This window comes from Rhinolophus sinicus, chromosome 18 (assembly GCF_057876585.1).
Source record: "Rhinolophus sinicus isolate RSI-liver-muscle chromosome 18, RSI-T2T, whole genome shotgun sequence".
NCBI classification, from domain to species: Eukaryota; Metazoa; Chordata; class Mammalia; order Chiroptera; family Rhinolophidae; genus Rhinolophus; species Rhinolophus sinicus.
Genome location: NC_142518.1, coordinates 85,929,162 through 85,948,423, shown reverse-complemented (window position 1 = coordinate 85,948,423; position 19,262 = coordinate 85,929,162). Strand labels below are relative to the sequence as shown.

Here is a 19,262-nt window from a genome sequence, read left to right as displayed (position 1 = left end):
GTCGTGATGAATATTTTCAATTCATTGTTGTATTCGGTTTGCTAGAATTATGTTTAGGATTTTTGCATCTGTATTCATCAGAGATATTGGTCTCTAGATTTCTTTTTTGTTGTTGTCCTTACCAGGTTTTGGTATCAGGGTAATGTTGGCCTCATCAAATGAGTTAGGGAGTACTGTCTCTTCTTCAATATTTTGGAAGTTTGAGCAGGATTGTTATTAGATCCTCCTTGAAGGTTTGGTAGAATTCACTAGTGAAGTCATCTGGTCCAGGACTTTTTCTTTTGGGAAGGTTTTGGATGACTGATTCAATTTCGTTACTGGTGATCAGTCTGTTTAGATTTTCCAGTTCTTCATGGTTCAGCCTTGGAAGGCTACATGTTTCTAAGAACTTGTCCATTTCTTCTAGGTTATTGAATTTGGTGGCATATAGTCCTTCATAGTATTGTTGGGTGATCCTTTGTATTTCTGTTGTGTCCGTGATAACTTCCCCTTTTTCATTTCTGATTTTGTTAATTACTGTCTTCTCTCTTTTATCTTAGTAAGTCTAGCCAAGGGTTTGTCAATTTTGTTACTCTTTTCAAAGAACCAGCTCTTTGTTACATTGTGTGTTTTTTTATTGTCTTTTTGTTCTCTATTTCATTTAGTACTGTTCTGATTTTTGTTATTTCCTTTCTTCTGCTGACCTTGGGTTTCATTTGTTGTTCTTTTTCTAGTTATTTAAGGTGTAACGTCAGGTTATTTATTTGAGATTTTTCTTGTTTCTTGAGATAGGCCTGTAATGATATAAATCTCCCTCTTGAAACTGCTTTTGCTGCATCCCCAAAATTTTGGTAGGATGTATTTTCATTGTCATTTGTTTCTATGTATCTTTTATCTCTCCTCTAATTTCTTCTTTCACCTGGTCGTTCTTTAAAAGTATGTTGTATAATCTCCATGTGTTTGTGTTTTTTCCTGTTTTCTTTTCTCAGTTGATATCCTGTTTCAAAGCCTTGTGATCAGGCAATATGCTTGGTATTATTTCAATCTTCTTAAATTTGCTGAGGCTGATTTTATGTCCCAATATATGGTCTATCCTTGAGAATGTTCCATGTTCTTTTATTACAATACATATTTCAGTTCTGGATTTTTTTTGAGTGGTTACCCTTAAGTTTATGTAAAAGAAAATTTGATATTTAGAGTATTCCATTTTCTTCAGCACGCTTACTTTCTCCATTCCTATATTCCGGTTCAGGCCTTTACTCTCACCCTTTTTATGTTTTGGTTGCCACAGATTGTCCCTGTTGATGGTGGTTGAGTATCTTCCTTCAGCATTTCTTGTACTGCAGGTCGTGTATTAGAAAATTCCCTCAGCTTCTGTATGTCTGGAAAGGTCTTTATTCCTCCTTCATATCTCAAGTATATCTTTTCTGGATATATTATTTTTGGATCATAATTTCTCTCTTTCAATATTATGAATATTTGGATCCACTCCCTCCTGGCTTGTAGAGTTTCTGCTGAAAAATCTGATGATAATCTAATGGGCTTTCCTTTGTAGGTTACCGTCTTCTTTTCCCTTGCTGCCTGGAGGATTCTTTCTTTGTCAACAATTTTAGACAGCTTCAATACAATGTGCCTTGGAGAAGGCCTGTTGGTTTGAGGTAATTAGGTGTTCTATTTTCTTCTTCGATTGTAGGATCCAGTTCTGTCCACAAGTGTGGGAATTTCTCATCGACAATTTGTTTCAATATATTCTCTGTTCCCTTCTCTCTTTCTTCTCCTTCTGGTATGCCCATTATTCTTATATTGCTCTTTCTGATGGAGTCAGAAAGTTCTTGCAGAGTTCTTTCATTTCTTTTAAGTCTCAAGTCTCTTTCTTCTTCCATCCATGTCATTTCCAGGTTTGTATCTTCGATGTCACTGATTCTTTCCTCCATCTGGTCAACTCTACTACCTAAGCTGCTTATTTCATTCTTAATTTCTTCCATTGAGTTCTTAATCTCCAAAAATTCTATTTGTTTCTTTTTTAAGATTTCAATCTCCTTCATAAAATGCTCATATTGTTCTTCGATTGTGTTTCTGAGTTCATTTAACTGCCTATCTGTGTTTTCTTGTATCTTGTTGAGTTTTTTCAGAACTGCAATCTTGAATTCTCTGTCATTTAAGTCACAGACTTCCATATCTTTAAGTTCCTTTTCTGGAGACTTTTCACTTTCTTTCTGAGCTGTCTTGTTACCTTGGTTATTCATGGCAATTACTGATTTATTATTTCTCTTCCTGGACATCTATAGGAGTGACTTCTACAACAGATTGATAGGAAGAGTATTTCTTTTGTTTTCCAGTACTTGTTGGTAGAATGTTTTATTTTCTCTCCAATTGCAGCCTTTTTTTCTCTCTCACACAGTAGTGCTATGTTATCTCTGCGCTATTCCAGCTTCTCAAACAATGGGGGGATTCCCTGGGAGACGGGCTTCTCCTCTGTTAGTAGTTCACCTGTGTCACAGGGCGCAGTGTCCGTGTGGGTGTGTGGAGAGTTTTGAAGTTCCAAAGCTCTTCCTGCACCAGATTCAGAGTCTGTATGTTTCAGCTCTTTTGTTTACTCCTGCAGGGATCCGCCCAGATAGGTGTGGTCAGCAGTGGGGTGAGTTGTGAGAGGTGGCCCAGAGCAATGTCAGCGACCACCACCACAGCTGGTCCTGGTTCCACAGCTCCCTCCCCTTTGCCGGAACTAGTTGGGCTGCGAATCTGTGTCTGCAGACCACAGTTCTCAAAACAGCAAATATTCTGTTCTTTTGATCTAACACTGCTACTGTTCTGCTTCTAGCACCAGGCAGGTTGGGGCAGGGCGAGCTCAGGGAGGGTAGGGAGGAGGCGGCTAGTCTCAGTGCCTAAAGCTTCCGTTCTCTGCTCAGCAGTGAGGGTTAAACCACCATTTTCAGCCTTCTTCCCTCAGTCTTTTCTCCAAGGTCTCTGCCGTGTGCGTTGGGTTCAGCCATGTTATATGCTGTCCCCTTAGCCCTGTGGGCCATAAACAGAGCCCTAGCAGTCTGAGTTCTTCCCTCTCTCACAGCTGCAGTAGTTGCAGGATGCAACGAGCTTGGAGCACTGAGCTAGGTCTGTGTCCTGCGCCAGTGTGGCTCCGACTCCGCTCTTCTCCCTTCCCTTCTCCCCTGCTCATGCTATTCGCCCACTTTTAGGTGAATTCACTAGTGGGCCTGTTTGTCTTGTCTGTCTGCTCTGCAGGGAGTCCTTTGTAGAGTTATACTTGTTCGATTAGTCAAAAATTCCAGGGAAGATTTAGAGTGGTTCACCTTACCCTGCTATTTTGATGACGTCTACCATTCTTGCCATTTCCTGAAGGAGTTCTGGAAGTCCTCTTTCGTGAGTGTCTTTAGTTGCATTGTCCTGGCTGCCTCGATGTCCTGAATCAATTCAAAACATTTACCTTTCATGGTTATTTTGACTTTGGAGTAGAGTCAGAAGTTGCACCGTGCCAGATCTTGTTAGTAAGGTGGATGAAGACACACCATAATGTTTTTATTTGACAGAAATTGCCATGCCAGAAGCTATGTGTGACACAGGACCTTTCATTGTGATTGCAAAATATGGTGAATGCTGCTGACGAGTGTCATCCAATGGAAAGACAGGGATCTTCAATGTGGGAAGTGGCGTGTTGAACCTTAGTAACAGTTTGTGACAGGTTTCATCTTGTTCAGTACAGTCAGTCAGATGTGAGCTACAGTTCAGAGAAGGTGTGTTTTAATGTGTGCCGTAAATCGTCATGACAATGCTCCCTGTCACACATCACTTCTGATATATGGCAATTTCTGTCAAATAAAAACATTACAGTGTGTCTTCATCCACCTTAGTCACAGGATCTGGCACCATGTGACTTCTGGCTCTTCCCCAAAGTCAAAATGACCATGAAATGTAAACATTTTGAATTGATTCAGAACATTGAGGCAGCCATGACAGTGCAACTAAAGACACTCGCAAAAGATTTCCAAAACTGCTTCAGAAAGTGGCAAGAACAATGGGATAAATGTGTTGGAAGCGAGAGGTATTTTGAGGGAGATTAATAGCAATGTGTCTTTTACTGTAATCATTTTTTTATGTAAACATTCACCGTGTTTGATCATGCCTTGTATGCCTTCATTATAATGAATGTGCCCCTTATCTGATAGAGGATATGGAGCTATTGAATGGTTTTATGCCACAGACCAAAATAATCCCTACGGCAGAATGTTTAGAGAGAGGTGTACATGGAGACTAGGAGACCAAGAAGTTAAGAGAAATTAAACTAGAGCTGTAACGGTAGGAATGGAGACGACAAAACTTGTTCAACCTATTTTAGGAGATAGACTCAATGGAGGTTTTGTAATTAGATTTAAAGGAGGAAAAGAAGAACCATGGTGCTGCTCACATTTCCAATTTAGTTGAATACACACATGGTGATACCACTCATAAGATGTGTAGGGAACACAGGAGGGAGAGCAGCGTTTGGTAAGGGGTACAGAAAACTGATGAGTTCGGTTTTAAACTTGTTGAATTTGAGGTACCTGTGGAGATCCAAGTAAAGAGATATAGTAGGAAATTGCATGTCAGGTGACAACTCAAAACAGGAGAAAATTTTAGCATATAGAAATCCCACCCATTCCTGTAAGAATGGATAGGATTACCCAAAGAGAACGACTGCACAGTGCTTTCCAGCATTTTCATAAGACACTATCTCTATTTCCTGCACTGATGATAATGAGATATGGTCCAAGAGAGTGGAAAATTCAAGTCCCTTTCTTATATCTTTGAAGTGAATTCTAGCAGTATCGTTTCTTTTCACAGAAGTAGATAACTTTTTTATTGTGTTTTGCTAAGGTTAATATTAAAATTAACTGGTATTTCCTTTTCAGGAACCAGTTGCATAGTGAGGGTAATTTGAAATCAGATAGGTGTGTTCCAGGCATTGGGGATGAAAAAATAAGCCACAGATGATTCACAGAGCCCAAAGTGAATATGACATCATTAAAAGTTAGTCATAAATTGTTTTATTCAGGCACTTAGAATTAGCATTAAAGGGAGTGGGTGTATTACCCCATTTCACAAATGGACAAACTGAGGCAAAGCATTATGTTACTACCATGTTTCCCCGAAAATAAGACCTAACCAGAAAATAAGCCCTAGCATGATTTTTCAGGATGACATCCCCTGAACATAAGCCCTAATGTGTCTTTTGGAATAAAAATTAATACAAGACTCGGTCTTATTTTCAGGGAAACACAGTATTTGTGGTGGCTATGCAGTTAAACAAAATCAAGGGCAGTGCGTTTCACTGTCAAGTTCTTTTATGCCAGGCCAAAACTTCTTCCTGCTTTGAACAATGAGAGAGAAATTAAAATATCACTGAGAATATTGTGTAGTAATTTTTTTGTTTTATTCTTTTTTTTCTCTTGGATCTAGGAATCATACATAAAGGGAATGGAGAAAATATGTTTATTTCCCAGCAGCCCCCAGTCATATCAACTATAATGGGTAATGGACACCAACGGAGTGTAGCCTGCACCAACTGCAATGGCCCAGCCCACAACAACAAACTCTTTGCTCCTGTTGCCTTAGCTTCTGGCCCTGATGGTAGTGTGTATGTTGGTGACTTCAATTTTGTAAGGCGAATATTTCCCTCAGGAAACTCTGTTAGTATTTTGGAATTAAGGTAAGTGTCCTCTAATCTCTATGTTTGCTTAGTGGATAAGTAAAAAACAAGAATGATATAACATGGAGAGATGAGGCATTGCCAGGAGGAGCAGAATATACAGTAAAAAGAGTCCATGGAGGTACCTTGTGTATTTGGAGTGCGCCATTAGAAGATTCTTCTTTATATTGAACCAAAATCTCCCTTCATAAAATATCCACTCAACAGGGGCAAATGTTAGTATCTGAAGCAGCAGAGAGCCACTTCCCTCTTTACCTGACAAACTTTCACAAACATGAAAAGTTTGTGAAAACTTTGTATGATAGGTTCTTGAGCTTTCTCTTCTTCAATCTAAACATCCCCAAGTTCTTAAACTATTTCTCATCAATTATGACTTCATTTCTTTTTCCTTCGATTATGGCTTTAGGGCCACTTTTCAGTTTTCTGGAAGTAACATGGATAATTATAAGTAAAAATAAGAGACATATCAAGTTTTGCAAGAATTCAAATATGAACATCCATTTTGCTCCCCTCTCATCTTCTAATTTCACAAATCTACTAGAAAACCTATTAAGCATGACTAGAAATGATTAATTCTTTATTAAAGCCTCATGCTGTTATTCTTCAAGATGCTGTTGTTCTCCAGATTTCTTTCCCTTAAAAATGAAAGAAAGAAGAATATAAGAGGCTGGCAAATGTTTCTTGGTACCTTGAGTAATTTAGACTCAACAAATGTCAATGTAACATCAAAATTTTTCTTTAGAGTTTACTGTTTCCTTTACAGTGACTGGTTAATATTTACTACATTGTTCTCAGGACTTGACTCATGTCATTGACTAAGGATTGAGTAGAACTGGAATAGCACCCACTTAAGGGCCGTTATTATGCTGAGGGGCAATGGAACTTGTAGAGTGCTCTGCTGAAGAAACAAATGGAACTCAGACTATGAGAACTCTGATAGTATGAGAAATGACCAAAAGCCATCCTCTTGTCAGTACACTGAAGCTACGAATAAACACTACACATAGATGAACTAGGCAATTACCTCCCCAGTTTGATCTCATGTATTAGCAATGGAATTCAAAGTTTCCCTTCACCTCACCCAAAACCATTTTCACTGGCTTTGCACAGTGCCCCACATTTCCACTCTAAGAAATGTGTTCCTTGGAGTTGAAACATTGCATCTCTAAGAGTCCTCACCACAAGAACCTTAGAATGACCCATCGACCTAAAATCTTCATTAGTCCCTGGACACGGATTCATTTGTCAGATTGATTTTCACAGGAACTGCTAGCTGAAAGCAGGGCCCTAAAACACAATACAGGTAAGACGTGATAAGGGCAAGGTGCCAAGGTGGAGCATGTGGGAGAATAGTCTTAGATAAGGGCTTCTGGAGTTTGGAGTTGGAAGCCCTAAGAAGTGAATGAATGGCAGGAGTGGGAACTTGGTCTTCAGAGGGAGAGTACCATGGAAAGATGAGCAGGGAGAGAAGACCATTCTTTGACATCAAATACTTCTGACTAAGTATAAAGTAAAGCTGGAAACAGCATGAAGAACAAGTAGAGTGTTGCAGCCACCATAGAACAGGCCAGGCAAGCTCTCATGACATCAAGTCACTAGACAGCAACCCCAAAGTTGGCATAGTCTCTTTTTTCCATCCCCCATGTCACAAAAATATAAAAAAGAATAAGTTGAGCATTACGCTAAGTGCAAGAAGCCAGACACAAAAGGATATATATTATATGATTCCATTCATGTGAACTATCCAGAATAGGTAAATCCATAGAGATGGAAAGCAGATTAGTCATTGCCTGTGGAGATGGGAGGTAGGGAATGGGGAGTCATTGCTAATGAATATCGGTTTCTTCAGGAGATGATGAAAATATTCAGAATTGGATGATGGCAATGGTTGCACAACTCTATGAATGTACTGGAAACTACTGAATTGTATTTTTTAGAGGGGTGAATTTTATGGTATGTGAACTATATCTCAAAAAAATTAATTAAAAAAGAATAGATAACCCTTTTAATCATGTAGATCCTGAACAAAATCAAAGATCAACTTCAAAACCCTACCATCAGGATTTCTTGCTCTAAAAAGATTTTTAATTCCACTTCATTCTCCTCCTAACTCATGGCAAGGTCCAATGGCAGTGCCACTGATGAGCTGAGGCCCTTGTGAAGAGCTCACACACTGGCACCTCAGCAGTTGCTAGCAAAGTCAGTTGCATGACTTTGGTGGTGGTTCAATCCTAAATCTTTAACTAAAAGTAATTCTGAGACAGAACAAGGGCACATACTGGACATAAATTCTGTCATTTTTCACTTCCTCCCTCTGAGATGTTAATAAGAGAAGCTGCTCTACATAATATGGGGCATCTTCCCAAATTCAGAGTGACATTATTGGCAGGATCAGAAGCAGCTACATGAAAGTCATACCATCCCTCTCCCTACTCTTTGCCATCACCTAAGAATTTCAAAACTCTTTGTAGCCACACAGATGGTTCTGTACCATGAGAATCTGTTCTGGATTAAATCATGTTTTATTGAGGTCCTTCTAGTACTTTCACAACTAAACTTCCTTCAGGAGGATCAACCATATAACAGTGATTAGAGCCAGCCTCAAGCACACTCACCCTGTAATTTAAAGGCCACAAAAGAAAAGTAAGTATCTCGAGACAAAGAACTCAAAAAGGTTCAAATGCCTGAGGCCAGATTTCTAATCAGAGCTCCCCATTCTCATCTTTTGACCTTTTGTGTCAACCCACAGGATACCTACCCTTTTTTTTGAAGTATAAACACTTTGTTTATTGAGATATAATTGACATATAACATCGTATAAGTTTAAGGTATACAATGTGATGATTTGATTCACATATATAACTGTGAAATTATTACCACAATAACTTTAGTTAACACATCCATCACTTCACATAATTACCATTTTGGGGGGGGTGCAGTGGTGAGATTGAGATTTACTCTCTTAGCAACTTTCAAGTATATAACACAATATTGTTAACTATAGTTACCATACTGTACATTAGATCCCCAGAACTTCATCTTGTAACAGGAAATTTGTACCCTTTGACCACCATCTCGTCATTTCCCCCCACTCCCAGCCCCTCACCATTCTATTCTACTTCTAAGAGTTCAGCTTTTTAACATTCCACATATGTGAGATCATGCAGTATTTGTCTTTCTCTGCCTGACTTATTTCACTTAGCATAATGACCTCCAGGTTCATTCATTTTGTCACAAATGGCAGGATTTCCTTCTTTTTTACATCTGAATAATATTCCACTGTATACATACACCATATTTTCTTTATTCATTGATCCGTCGATGGACACTTAGGTTGTTTTCATGTCTTGGCTATTATGATAATGCTGCAATAAACACTGGGGTATATATATATATCTCTTTGAGATTTTGATTTTATTTCCTTTAGATATATATTCAAAAATGGGCTTGCTGGATCATATGGAAGTTCTATTAAAAAAAACCAAAAAAAAAAAAACCTCCATAATGTTTTCCATAGTGGTTGTACCAATTTATATTTCTACCAACAGTAATACAAAGGTTTCCTTTTCTCCACATCCATGCAATATATATCTCTTGTCATCCCCCCCCAGATTAGTCTCTTCTTTTTTTATTATTTGTTTCAGATGTACAAAACAATGTAATAGACATTTATCATTTATATCCCTCACAAAGTGATAACCCTTCTCCCCCAATCTACTACCCGTCTGACATTGCATACAGCTGTTACATTTCCACTGTCTCTATTCCTAATGCGGTACTCCACTTCTTGTGACCATACATATAACATTATAGTTGACATTCATTGTTCTTCAGCTTCAGGTGTACAGTGCAGTGATCAGGCATCTACACCATCCCTGAAGTGGACTCCCTAATAAGACAAGTGTCCATCAGATACCCTACAAAATCTTTACAACATTATTGATTATATTCCTCAACCTGACTTCCGTATCCCGGTGGCCATCTTGTGGTTACCTTTTGTGCTTTCTAATCCCCTCACCTTCTCCCTCATCCCCACCACATCTCTCATCTAACAACCCTCAGTTTTTCCTCTATATCTCTGAGGCTGTTTATGATTAGTTTGTTCATTTATTCTTTTCTTTAGATTCCACATATAAGAGAGATCATATGGAGGATACCTACCCTTTTGAAGCAGGCCAGGGAAACAGAAAAGTCAGTGGATCCTGACCTATGGCCAAACTAGTAAAATGCCAGAAAGATTCCCTTTAAATAGAGTTAAATCAATAGTAGCAGATAACTTCGAATGAAATCATTTTGTATCTTTTCATTCCTGACATTTTGAAGAATAAGAACATTTTCTAGTTTAGGTAAAAGGATTTGTTATCTTCATGATTTTCAAAATGACATAAAGGGCCAGGTTTAAAAGGATTTTAAAATTTAAATGACTATATTTCACAGATGATTATAGCCTTTTAATTCTGGGCAGATTTGACCCAAAGTCAAACTTGTCAAAGACTGCGCTCCCTATGTGAGAAGCCTCGTACCAGGTCCAAGAGTGAAATAACCAGTGCCAAGAGGCTTACAGTTCATGGGCCCCCAGATTCTTCTGGTCTGACAGTTCTGTTTTGCCCACCCCAGTTGCCCCCTTGGAGCGAGGATAACTGGAAGACACAAAGGCCTAGTAGTTGATTTACACAATGTTTTATTGAAGCTATTTTGATGCAGAAGTTTTGATTCGAGGGACATTCTGTCATGGTCTAAGAGAAAACCTTTACATTTTAAATTTGTTAACTTTTTTAGGTATTGCTAAGTAATGTTCTAATGTGCACAAGAGATGTCCCTATCTTATCTCTGAGATCATATAAGTAGCTTAGGGTTAGGTTTGGGATGCCCTTTGCACACAAGAATTGATAATAAAACAGTGATTTTGCATTTTGATAAAGTGGCTTTCAAAACAGTCTAGAATGTTAAGACCCTTTATAGTGGCTACTTCTTTAAACCATAGCCCAGTGGTTCTTAAACCTTATTCTGAGTCAGAATGGCCAGCTGAGTTTGTTAAAAATAAAATTCCGAAAAAAATGGCGGAGTGAGGTGAGCCTCTGTAAAGCTCCCCTGGAATTTACAAAGAATCGAACAACAAAAACTCCACCAAGGACTCCCTGCACAGCAGACAAGCAACACGAAGAGGCCCACTACTGACTGAAATCACCTACAGGAGTAAACAGAACTGCTGAAATATACGGGCTCTGAATCAGCAGCTGGAAGAGCTTTCGAACATCAAAAGCTCTCCGCATACCCACAGGGACACTGCGCCCTGTGACCTAGACGAACTATTAACAGAGGAGAAGCCTGTCTCCCAGGGAATCCCCCCATTGCGTGAGAAGTTGGAATAGTGCAGAGAAAACATAGCACTACTGTGTGGGAGAAGAAAAATAAGTTGCAGTTGGAGAAATAATAAAACATTCTACCAACAAGTACTGGCAAACAAAAGAAAGACCGCTTTCTATCAACCTGTTGCAGAAGTCACTCCTGTAGATGTCTAGGAAGAGAAATAGTAAACCAGTAATCGCCATGAATAACCAAGGCAACAAGATAGCTCAGAAAGAAAGTGAAAAATCTCCAGAGAAGGCACTTAAAGATACAGAAATATGTGACTTAAATGACAGAGAATTCAAGATTGCAGTTCTGAAAAAACTCAACGAGATACAAGAAAACACAGATAGGCAGTTAAAGGAACTCAGAAACTCAATCAAAGAACAGCATGAACATTTTACGAAAGAGATTGAAATCTTAAAAAAGAACCAAATAGAATTTCTGGAGATTAAGAACTCAATAGAAGAAATTAAGAATGAAATAACCAGCTTAGGTAGTAGAGTTGACCAGATGGAGCAAAGAATCAGTGACATCGAAGATAGAAACCTGGAAATGACACAAATTGAAGAAGAAACAGACTTGAGACTTAAAAGAAATGAAAGAACTCTACAAGAACTTTCTGACTCCATCAGAAAGAGCAATATAAGAATAATGGGCATAACAGAAGGAGAAGAAAGAGAGAAGGGAGCAGAGAATATATTCAAACAAATTGTCGATGAGAACTTCCCAAATTTGTGGACAGAACTGGACCCTCGAATCCAAGAAGCAAATAGAACACCTAGTTACCTCAATCCCAACAGACCTTCTCCAAGGCACATTGTATTGAAGATGTCTAAAATCAACGACAAAGAAAGAATCCTCAAGGCAGCCAGGGAAAAGAAGACGGTAACTTACAAAGGAAAGCCCATTAGATTATCATCAGATTTTTCAGCAGAAACTCTACAAGCCAGGAGGGAGTGGAACCAAATATTCAAACTATTGAAAGAGAGAAACCATGAGCCAAGAATAATATATCCAGCAAAGATATCCTTTAGATATGAAGGAGGAATAAAGACCTTTCCAGACATACAGAAGCTGAGGGAATTTTCTAATACACGACCTGCACTACAAGAAATACTAAAGGAGGCCATTCGACCACCATCAACAGGGACAATTTGTGGCAACCAAAACTCAAAAAGGGGGAGAGTAAAGGCCTGAACCGGAATATGGGAATGGAGAAAGTAAGCGTGCTGAAGAAAATGGAATACTCTAAATATCAAACTTTCTTTTACATAAACTTAAGGGTAACCACTCAAAATAAATCCAGAATTGAAATACATACTGAAATAAAAAAAGAAACAGAGGGAAACATCATAGAATACCACCACACAGAAATAATAGACAACAACAAAAAGGCAAAGAAACAATGGAGACACAACCTTACCAGAAAACTAAGGATAGAATGACAGGAAATCCTCACATATCAATAATTACTCTAAATGTAAATGGACTGAACTCACCAATAAAAAGGCACAGAGTAGCAGACTGGATCAAAAAACTAAACCCAACCATATGCTGTCTCCAAGAGACACATCTCAGCTACAAGGACAAGCATAGACTCAAAGTGAAAGGGTGGAAATTGACACTCCAAGCAAATGGTACCCAGAGAAAATCAGGTGTAGCCATAATGATATCAGATGAAACAGACTTCAAGGTGAAAAAGATAACAAGAGACAAAGATGGACATTTCATAATGGTGAAGGGGACTGTACAACAAGAAGACATAACAGTCATCAATATTTATGCCCCCAATCAGGGAGCACCGAAATACACCAAGCAACTACTAACAGAACTAAAGGGAGAAATTGACCAAAACACAATTATACTAGGGGACTTAAATACATCATTGACAGCTATGGATAGATCATCCAAACAGAAAATAAATAACGAAATAGTAGCCCTAAATGACACATTAGATGAAATGGACATAATTGACATTTATAGAGCACTTCATCCTAAAACATCAGACTATACATTCTTTTCTAGTGTACATGGAACATTCTCAAGGATAGACCATATATTGGGACATAAAATCAGTCTCAACAAATTTAAGAAGATTGAAATCATACCATGCATATTCTCTGATCACAAGGCTTTGAAACTGGATATCAACTGTAAAAAGAAAGCGGGGAAAAACACAAATACATGGAGACTAAACAACATACTTTTAAAGAAGGACTGGGTCAAAGAAGAAATTAGAGGAGAGATCAAAAGATACATTGAAACAAATGACAATGAAAATACATCCTACCAAAATTTTTGGGATGCAGCGAAAGCAGTTTTAAGAGGGAAATTTATCTCATTACAGGCCTACCACAAGAAACAAGAAAACTCCCAAATAAATAACCTCATGTTACACCTTAAAGAACTAGAAAAAGAAGAACAAGTAAAACCCAAGGTCAGCAGAAGAAAGGAAATAACAAAAATTAGAGCAGAACTAAATGAAATAGAGAACAAAAAGACAATAGAAAAAATTAATATGACAAAGAGCTGGTTCTTTGAAAAGATTAACAAAATTGACAAACCCTTGGCTAGACTTACTAAGATAAAAAGAAAGAAGACACTGATTAACAAAATCAGAAACGTAAAAGGGGAAGTTATCACGGACACCACAGAAATACAAAGGATCATCCAAGAATACTATGAAGGACTATATGCCACCAAATTCAACAACCTAGAAGAAATGGACAAGTTCTTAGAAACATATAGCCTTCCAAGGCTGAACCATGAAGAACTGGAAAATCTAAACAGACCAATCACCAGTAACGAAATTGAATCAGTCATCCAAAACCTTCCCAAAAGCAAAAGTCCGGGACCAGATGGCTTCACTAGTGAATTCTACCAAACCTTCAAAGAGGATCTAATACCAATTCTGCACAAACTCTTCCAAAAAATTGAAGAAGAGACAATACTCCCTAACTCATTTTATGAGGCCAACATTACCCTGATACCAAAACCTGGTAAGGACAGCACAAAAAAAGAAAACTACAGACCAATATCTCTGATGAATACCGATGCAAAAATCCTAAATAAAATTCTAGCAAATCGAATACAACAATGCATTAAAAAGATTATACATCACGACCAAGTGGGGTTCATCCCCGGGGCACAAGGATGGTTCAACATACGCAAATCCATCAATGTGATACATCACATAAACAAAATAAAGGACAAAAATCATATGATTATATCAATTGATGCAGAAAAAGCATTTGACAAGATACAACATCCATTTATGATTAAAACACTTAATAAAATGGGTATAGAAGGAAAATACCTCAACATAATAAAGGCCATATATGACAAGCCCTCTGCTAATCTCATAATTAATGGAGAAAAACTGAAGCCCTTTGCTCTACGTTCAGGAACACGACAGGGATGTCCCCTATCACCTCTGCTTTTCAACATAGTGTTGGAAGTCCTTGCCAGAGCAATCAGGCAAGAGAAAGAAATAAAAGGCATCCAAATTGGGAATGAAGAAGTTAAATTATCACTCTTTGCAGATGACATGATGCTATATATAGAAAACACTAAAGACTCCACCAAAAAGCTATTAGAAACAATCAACGAATACAGTAAAGTTGCCGGCTACAAAATCAACGCACAAAAGTCCATTGCCTTCCTATATACTAACAATGAAATCTCAGAAAAAGAAATACAAAAAACAATTCCTTTTGCAATTGCAGCAAAAAGAATAAAATACCTAGGAATAAACTTAACGAAGGATGTGAAAGACCTATATGCTGAAAACTATAAGACTTTTTTGAAAGAAATTGAAGAAGACACAAAGAAATGGAAAGACATTCCGTGCTCATGGATTGGAAGAATCAACATAGTTAAAATGGCCATATTACCCAAAGCAATATACAGATTCAATGCAATCCCCATCAAAATCCCAATGGCATATTTTAAAGAAATAGAACAAAAAATCATCAGATTTGTTTGGAACCACAAAAGACCCCGAATAGCCAAAGCAATCTTAAGAAAAAAGAACTATAATGGAGGTATCACACTTCCTGACTTTGGCTTGTACTACAGGGCTACAATAATCAAAACAGCATGGTATTGGCAGAAAAACAGACACATAGACCAATGGAATAGAATTGAGAACCCAGAAATAAAACCACATAAATATGGACAGATAATTTTTGACAAAGAAGCTAAAAACATACAATGGAGCAAAGACAGCCTCTTCAATAAATGGTGCTGGGAGAATTGGATAGCCACGTGCAAAAGAATGAAACTGGACTGCTATTTGTCACCATGTACCAAAGTTAATTCAAAATGGATCAAAGACTTAAGCATAAGACCTGACACAATAAACTGCATAGAAGAAAACATAGGTACTAAACTTATGGACCTTGGGTTCAAAGAGCATTTTATGAACTTGACTCCAAAGGCAATGGAAGTAAAAGCTAAAATAAACGAATGGGACTATATGAAACTTAAAAGCTTCTGCACAGCAAAAGAAACCATTGACAAAATAAAGAGGCCACCAACTGAATGGGAGAAGATTTTTGCAAACAGTGCCTCCGATAAGGGGCTACTATCCAGAATATACAAGGAACTCATGCAACTCAACAACAAAAAAACAAACAACCCAATTGAAAAATGGGCAGAGGACTTGAAGAGACATTTCTCCAAAGAGGACATACAAATGGCAAATAGACATATGAAAAAATGCTCAACATCACTAATCATCAGAGAAATGCAAATCAAAACCACAATGAGATATCACCTCACCCCAGTCAGAATGGCTATCATCAACAAGACAAACAATAACAAATGTTGGAGAGGCTGTGGAGAAAAGGAACCCTCATACACTGTTGGTGGGAATGCAGACTGGTGCAGCCGTTATGGAAGGCAGTGTGGAGGTTTCTCAAAGAATTACGAATAGAATTGCCATATGACCCAGCAATCCCTCTTCTGGGTATCTACCCAAAAAATCTGAAAACATTTAGAGATAAAGACACGTGTGCTCCAATGTTCATTGCAGCTTTGTTTACGGTGGCCAAGACATGGAAACAACCAAAATGTCCTTCGATAGATGAATGGATAAAGAAGTTGTGGTATATATACACAATGGAATACTATTCGGCAGTAAGAAAAGATGATATAGGAACATTTGTGACAACATGGATGGATCTTGAGAGAGTAATGCTGAGCAAAACAAGTCAGACAGAAAAAGCAGAGAACCATGTGATTTCACTGATATGTGGTATATAAACCAAGAACAACAAAAGAACAAGACAAACAAATGAGAAACAGAAACTCATAGACACAGACAATAGTTTAGTGGTTGCCAGAGGGTAACGGGGGCGGGGGGTGGGGGGTGGGAGATGAGGGTAAGGGGGATCGAATATATGGTGATGGAAAGAGAACTGACTCTGGGTGGTGAACACACAATGGGATTTATAGATGATGTAATACAGAATTGTACACCTGAAATCTATGTAATTTTACTAACAATTGTCACCCCAATAAATTTAATTAAAAAAAAATGTACCTAAGTGCACACTTAAGGTTTAGACACTTTATTGTAGCAAATGATATTTCAATACAAGGTCTTTCTAAGAAAAAAAAAAGAGTATCATCAATTTTCAACCACTAATGAATTAGTGAATGTAAGCAGTGATCTTCAAAAGCTGTGAACACCACAAATAGAGAGACAACTAGACATCATATGCCTCTTGGTGCGAAGTAATCTTGTCAAAACTTGATCATATTCACGATCAAGCCTCTAGATCTAAAAATTAATTTATGAGAAAGACCTGGACAGGGGAACTTGTAATCATCACAACGCAGAATATGGAAGGTTTACAGAACAAATAACTTGGTTTCTCCAATAAATAAATTTTAAGGAAAAATTACGGAAGGGGTATAAGAGACAAACCAACCAATTGGAATGTCTGAATATTTAATGCTATTAAGAAACAAAATTTACCAGAGGGTGGTGGTGGGGGGGGAGGTGGTAGATGACGGTAAAAGGGATCAAATATATGGTGATGGAAGGAAAACTGACTCTGGGTGGTGAACACACAATGTGACCTATAGATGCTGTATCACAGAATTGTACACCTGAAACCTATGTAATTTTACTAAGAATTGTCACCCCAATAAACTTTAATTTAAATAAACAAATAAAAAAAAATAAAATAAAATAAAATAAAATAAAATAAAATAAAATAAAATAAAATAAAATAAAATTCCCCGGGCCCACTCCCACCTCTAGATTTTGATTCAGTATGACTGGGGAGAGCCCCAGGAAACTGCACATGTGGCAAGAACCCAAAGTAATTCTGATAAAAATGGTCCAGAGAGGACTTTTTGAATAAAACTGCCTTAGAGTTTTGCCCACCCACCAAATAAGGTATTCAATCATCTTGACACCATATTAGGAGAAGCCGGGAGGTATTAGGTCCACCTAGACTTGCACATCTAACTAAATGGCCCCTTTGGAGTCTCTCTAATAGCCACAAGCTGAGTTGGGAATAGGTGTGTCTGGTTAGGATTGACTTGCTAAATGATACTGATGACTCTCTATTTGCTTTTACTTGCTTGCTCCTCGTGGATACCTTGTGCATCCTAGAAACAGAGATACCAGACATAGGTAAGCAAATCACATGGGTGGCTGCCTAATGTCCCTTCTTGCCAAGGGGCCACCTCGTAATATTGTGCTAACAGGCAAATTTTACCTTTTAAATAAGCTTAAAGGAATAATGTGAAAGTGAACTTGGAAGTTATGACTCAGGTAAGTGTTTTCCTAAAGAAAAGAGTTCCACTAAGTGGGAATTTGCTGGAGGATCCGAATATACCTAAAAGAAAACAAGATAAGTGGAAGCTGGCAGTTCAGTACTTTATGAGAAAAGAAGGCCTTAAGTCTCATTATGTTTTTCTTAGGTGATATCACAAATAAGTCTAAGTTCAAATAGATTCAATGTTTCCAAGTTGCAGGTAGAGAAAGGGATAATACAGCAATCCTCCTAGAGCCAGGTATATAGTTAGTGAGTGCATTAAGACACAGTGACCCCAATGAATTTTTGAATGAGATATTTCCTTTTCTCTTTTATGTTACCTCATGGTTTCTATTTCTTCCCACCAAAAAGAAATAATAGAAAAACTTTAACCTGACCACTGACCAACAATGTCATATAGCTCTGAAATTAATCATAATATTTTTATTCATTTTGTTTATGCATTATACTCGTCAAAACTATTCTAAATTACCTGAAATTACCAAGGAGAAAATTGAATTTGTTCACTTCCAAATGCCAATTGTCATCACAATGGCACTGATAGGATTTTTTATTTGGATTTCATTTGGGAAATGCCACTTCCTAAATGCCATTGCACAAGCTCAGCCTTGTTACTTTGGCATAACTGGTTTCTTAAGCAAATTGAGTTGGTCATCAAATTGCTTACTGGTAAAGTGTTGCACAGTATTAATTATATGCATTAATTGCCCATTTAACAATCTATGTGATTTTAACCATCATGAATGAAGTGATCTTTGCTAAGTTGAAGGGCATTGCTCCAATGTAAAACCAAGAAGGTGACAGTAAATCTAACACTGAAGTTATAAAAGGAATCTTCACATATTCCAAATTGTGATATGCATTTAGACATGAGGGATTAGAACAAATTGGAGTGTAGTGCAGTGGTTTTTCTTTCTCAGGTATGGCATATTTTCAGAAAGTAGAAATAAACCAATCTCAAAAGAGCTGAAGTGCACTTGGGAAATGGCATGAAATGGCAAGGAATTACATATCAATATAGAAGACCTTCCTGACTGTCAAAAAAATAACATTAATCAGATTTGAATTTGGTGTGTTTGGCTATTCCATTTTCTAAAGGCCAGTGTACAAAGTTTAAGAACAGCCTCGCTGGGCAAAATAAGATATGCTGCTCAGTTAGAAGGTAAGAACACTGATTTGTTTGTTTGTTTGTTTTGCCACCTTCAGAACAAGAGTATTCTGAAGGTATTTTGTATGCACAGTCAGTCACATATGATCTAATCTAATCTTAGTTCGTACACAGGCTTGTTAGTGACCCTGGGCAAGCCCTCTATGTATCTGGGTTTCCCCAGCTGAGATTTAAGGAGAATGATAATTCTAACTTCCCTCAAAGGCACATTGAGGATATTCAGTAATAAATGAATGTAATACATTCCAAAGTGATTTTGTGCAAATAA

The 19,262-nt window shown here is 37.7% G+C and overlaps 1 protein-coding gene across 8 annotated transcripts in view; it reads left to right on the top strand.

The window, feature by feature from the left end:
• The window catches only part of TENM1 (teneurin transmembrane protein 1), a 1,194,370-nt gene that overhangs the window by 1,051,157 nt on the left and 123,951 nt on the right, over positions 1 to 19,262 (top strand). For all 8 annotated transcript variants that reach the window (XM_074324280.2, XM_074324276.2, XM_088794943.1 and 5 more), the window contains 2 exons: positions 5,431 to 5,680; positions 17,661 to 17,681. In XM_074324280.2, coding sequence (XP_074180381.1) covers positions 5,431 to 5,680; positions 17,661 to 17,681 — 271 coding nt within the window. The remainder of the gene's footprint in view (positions 1 to 5,430; positions 5,681 to 17,660; positions 17,682 to 19,262) is intronic.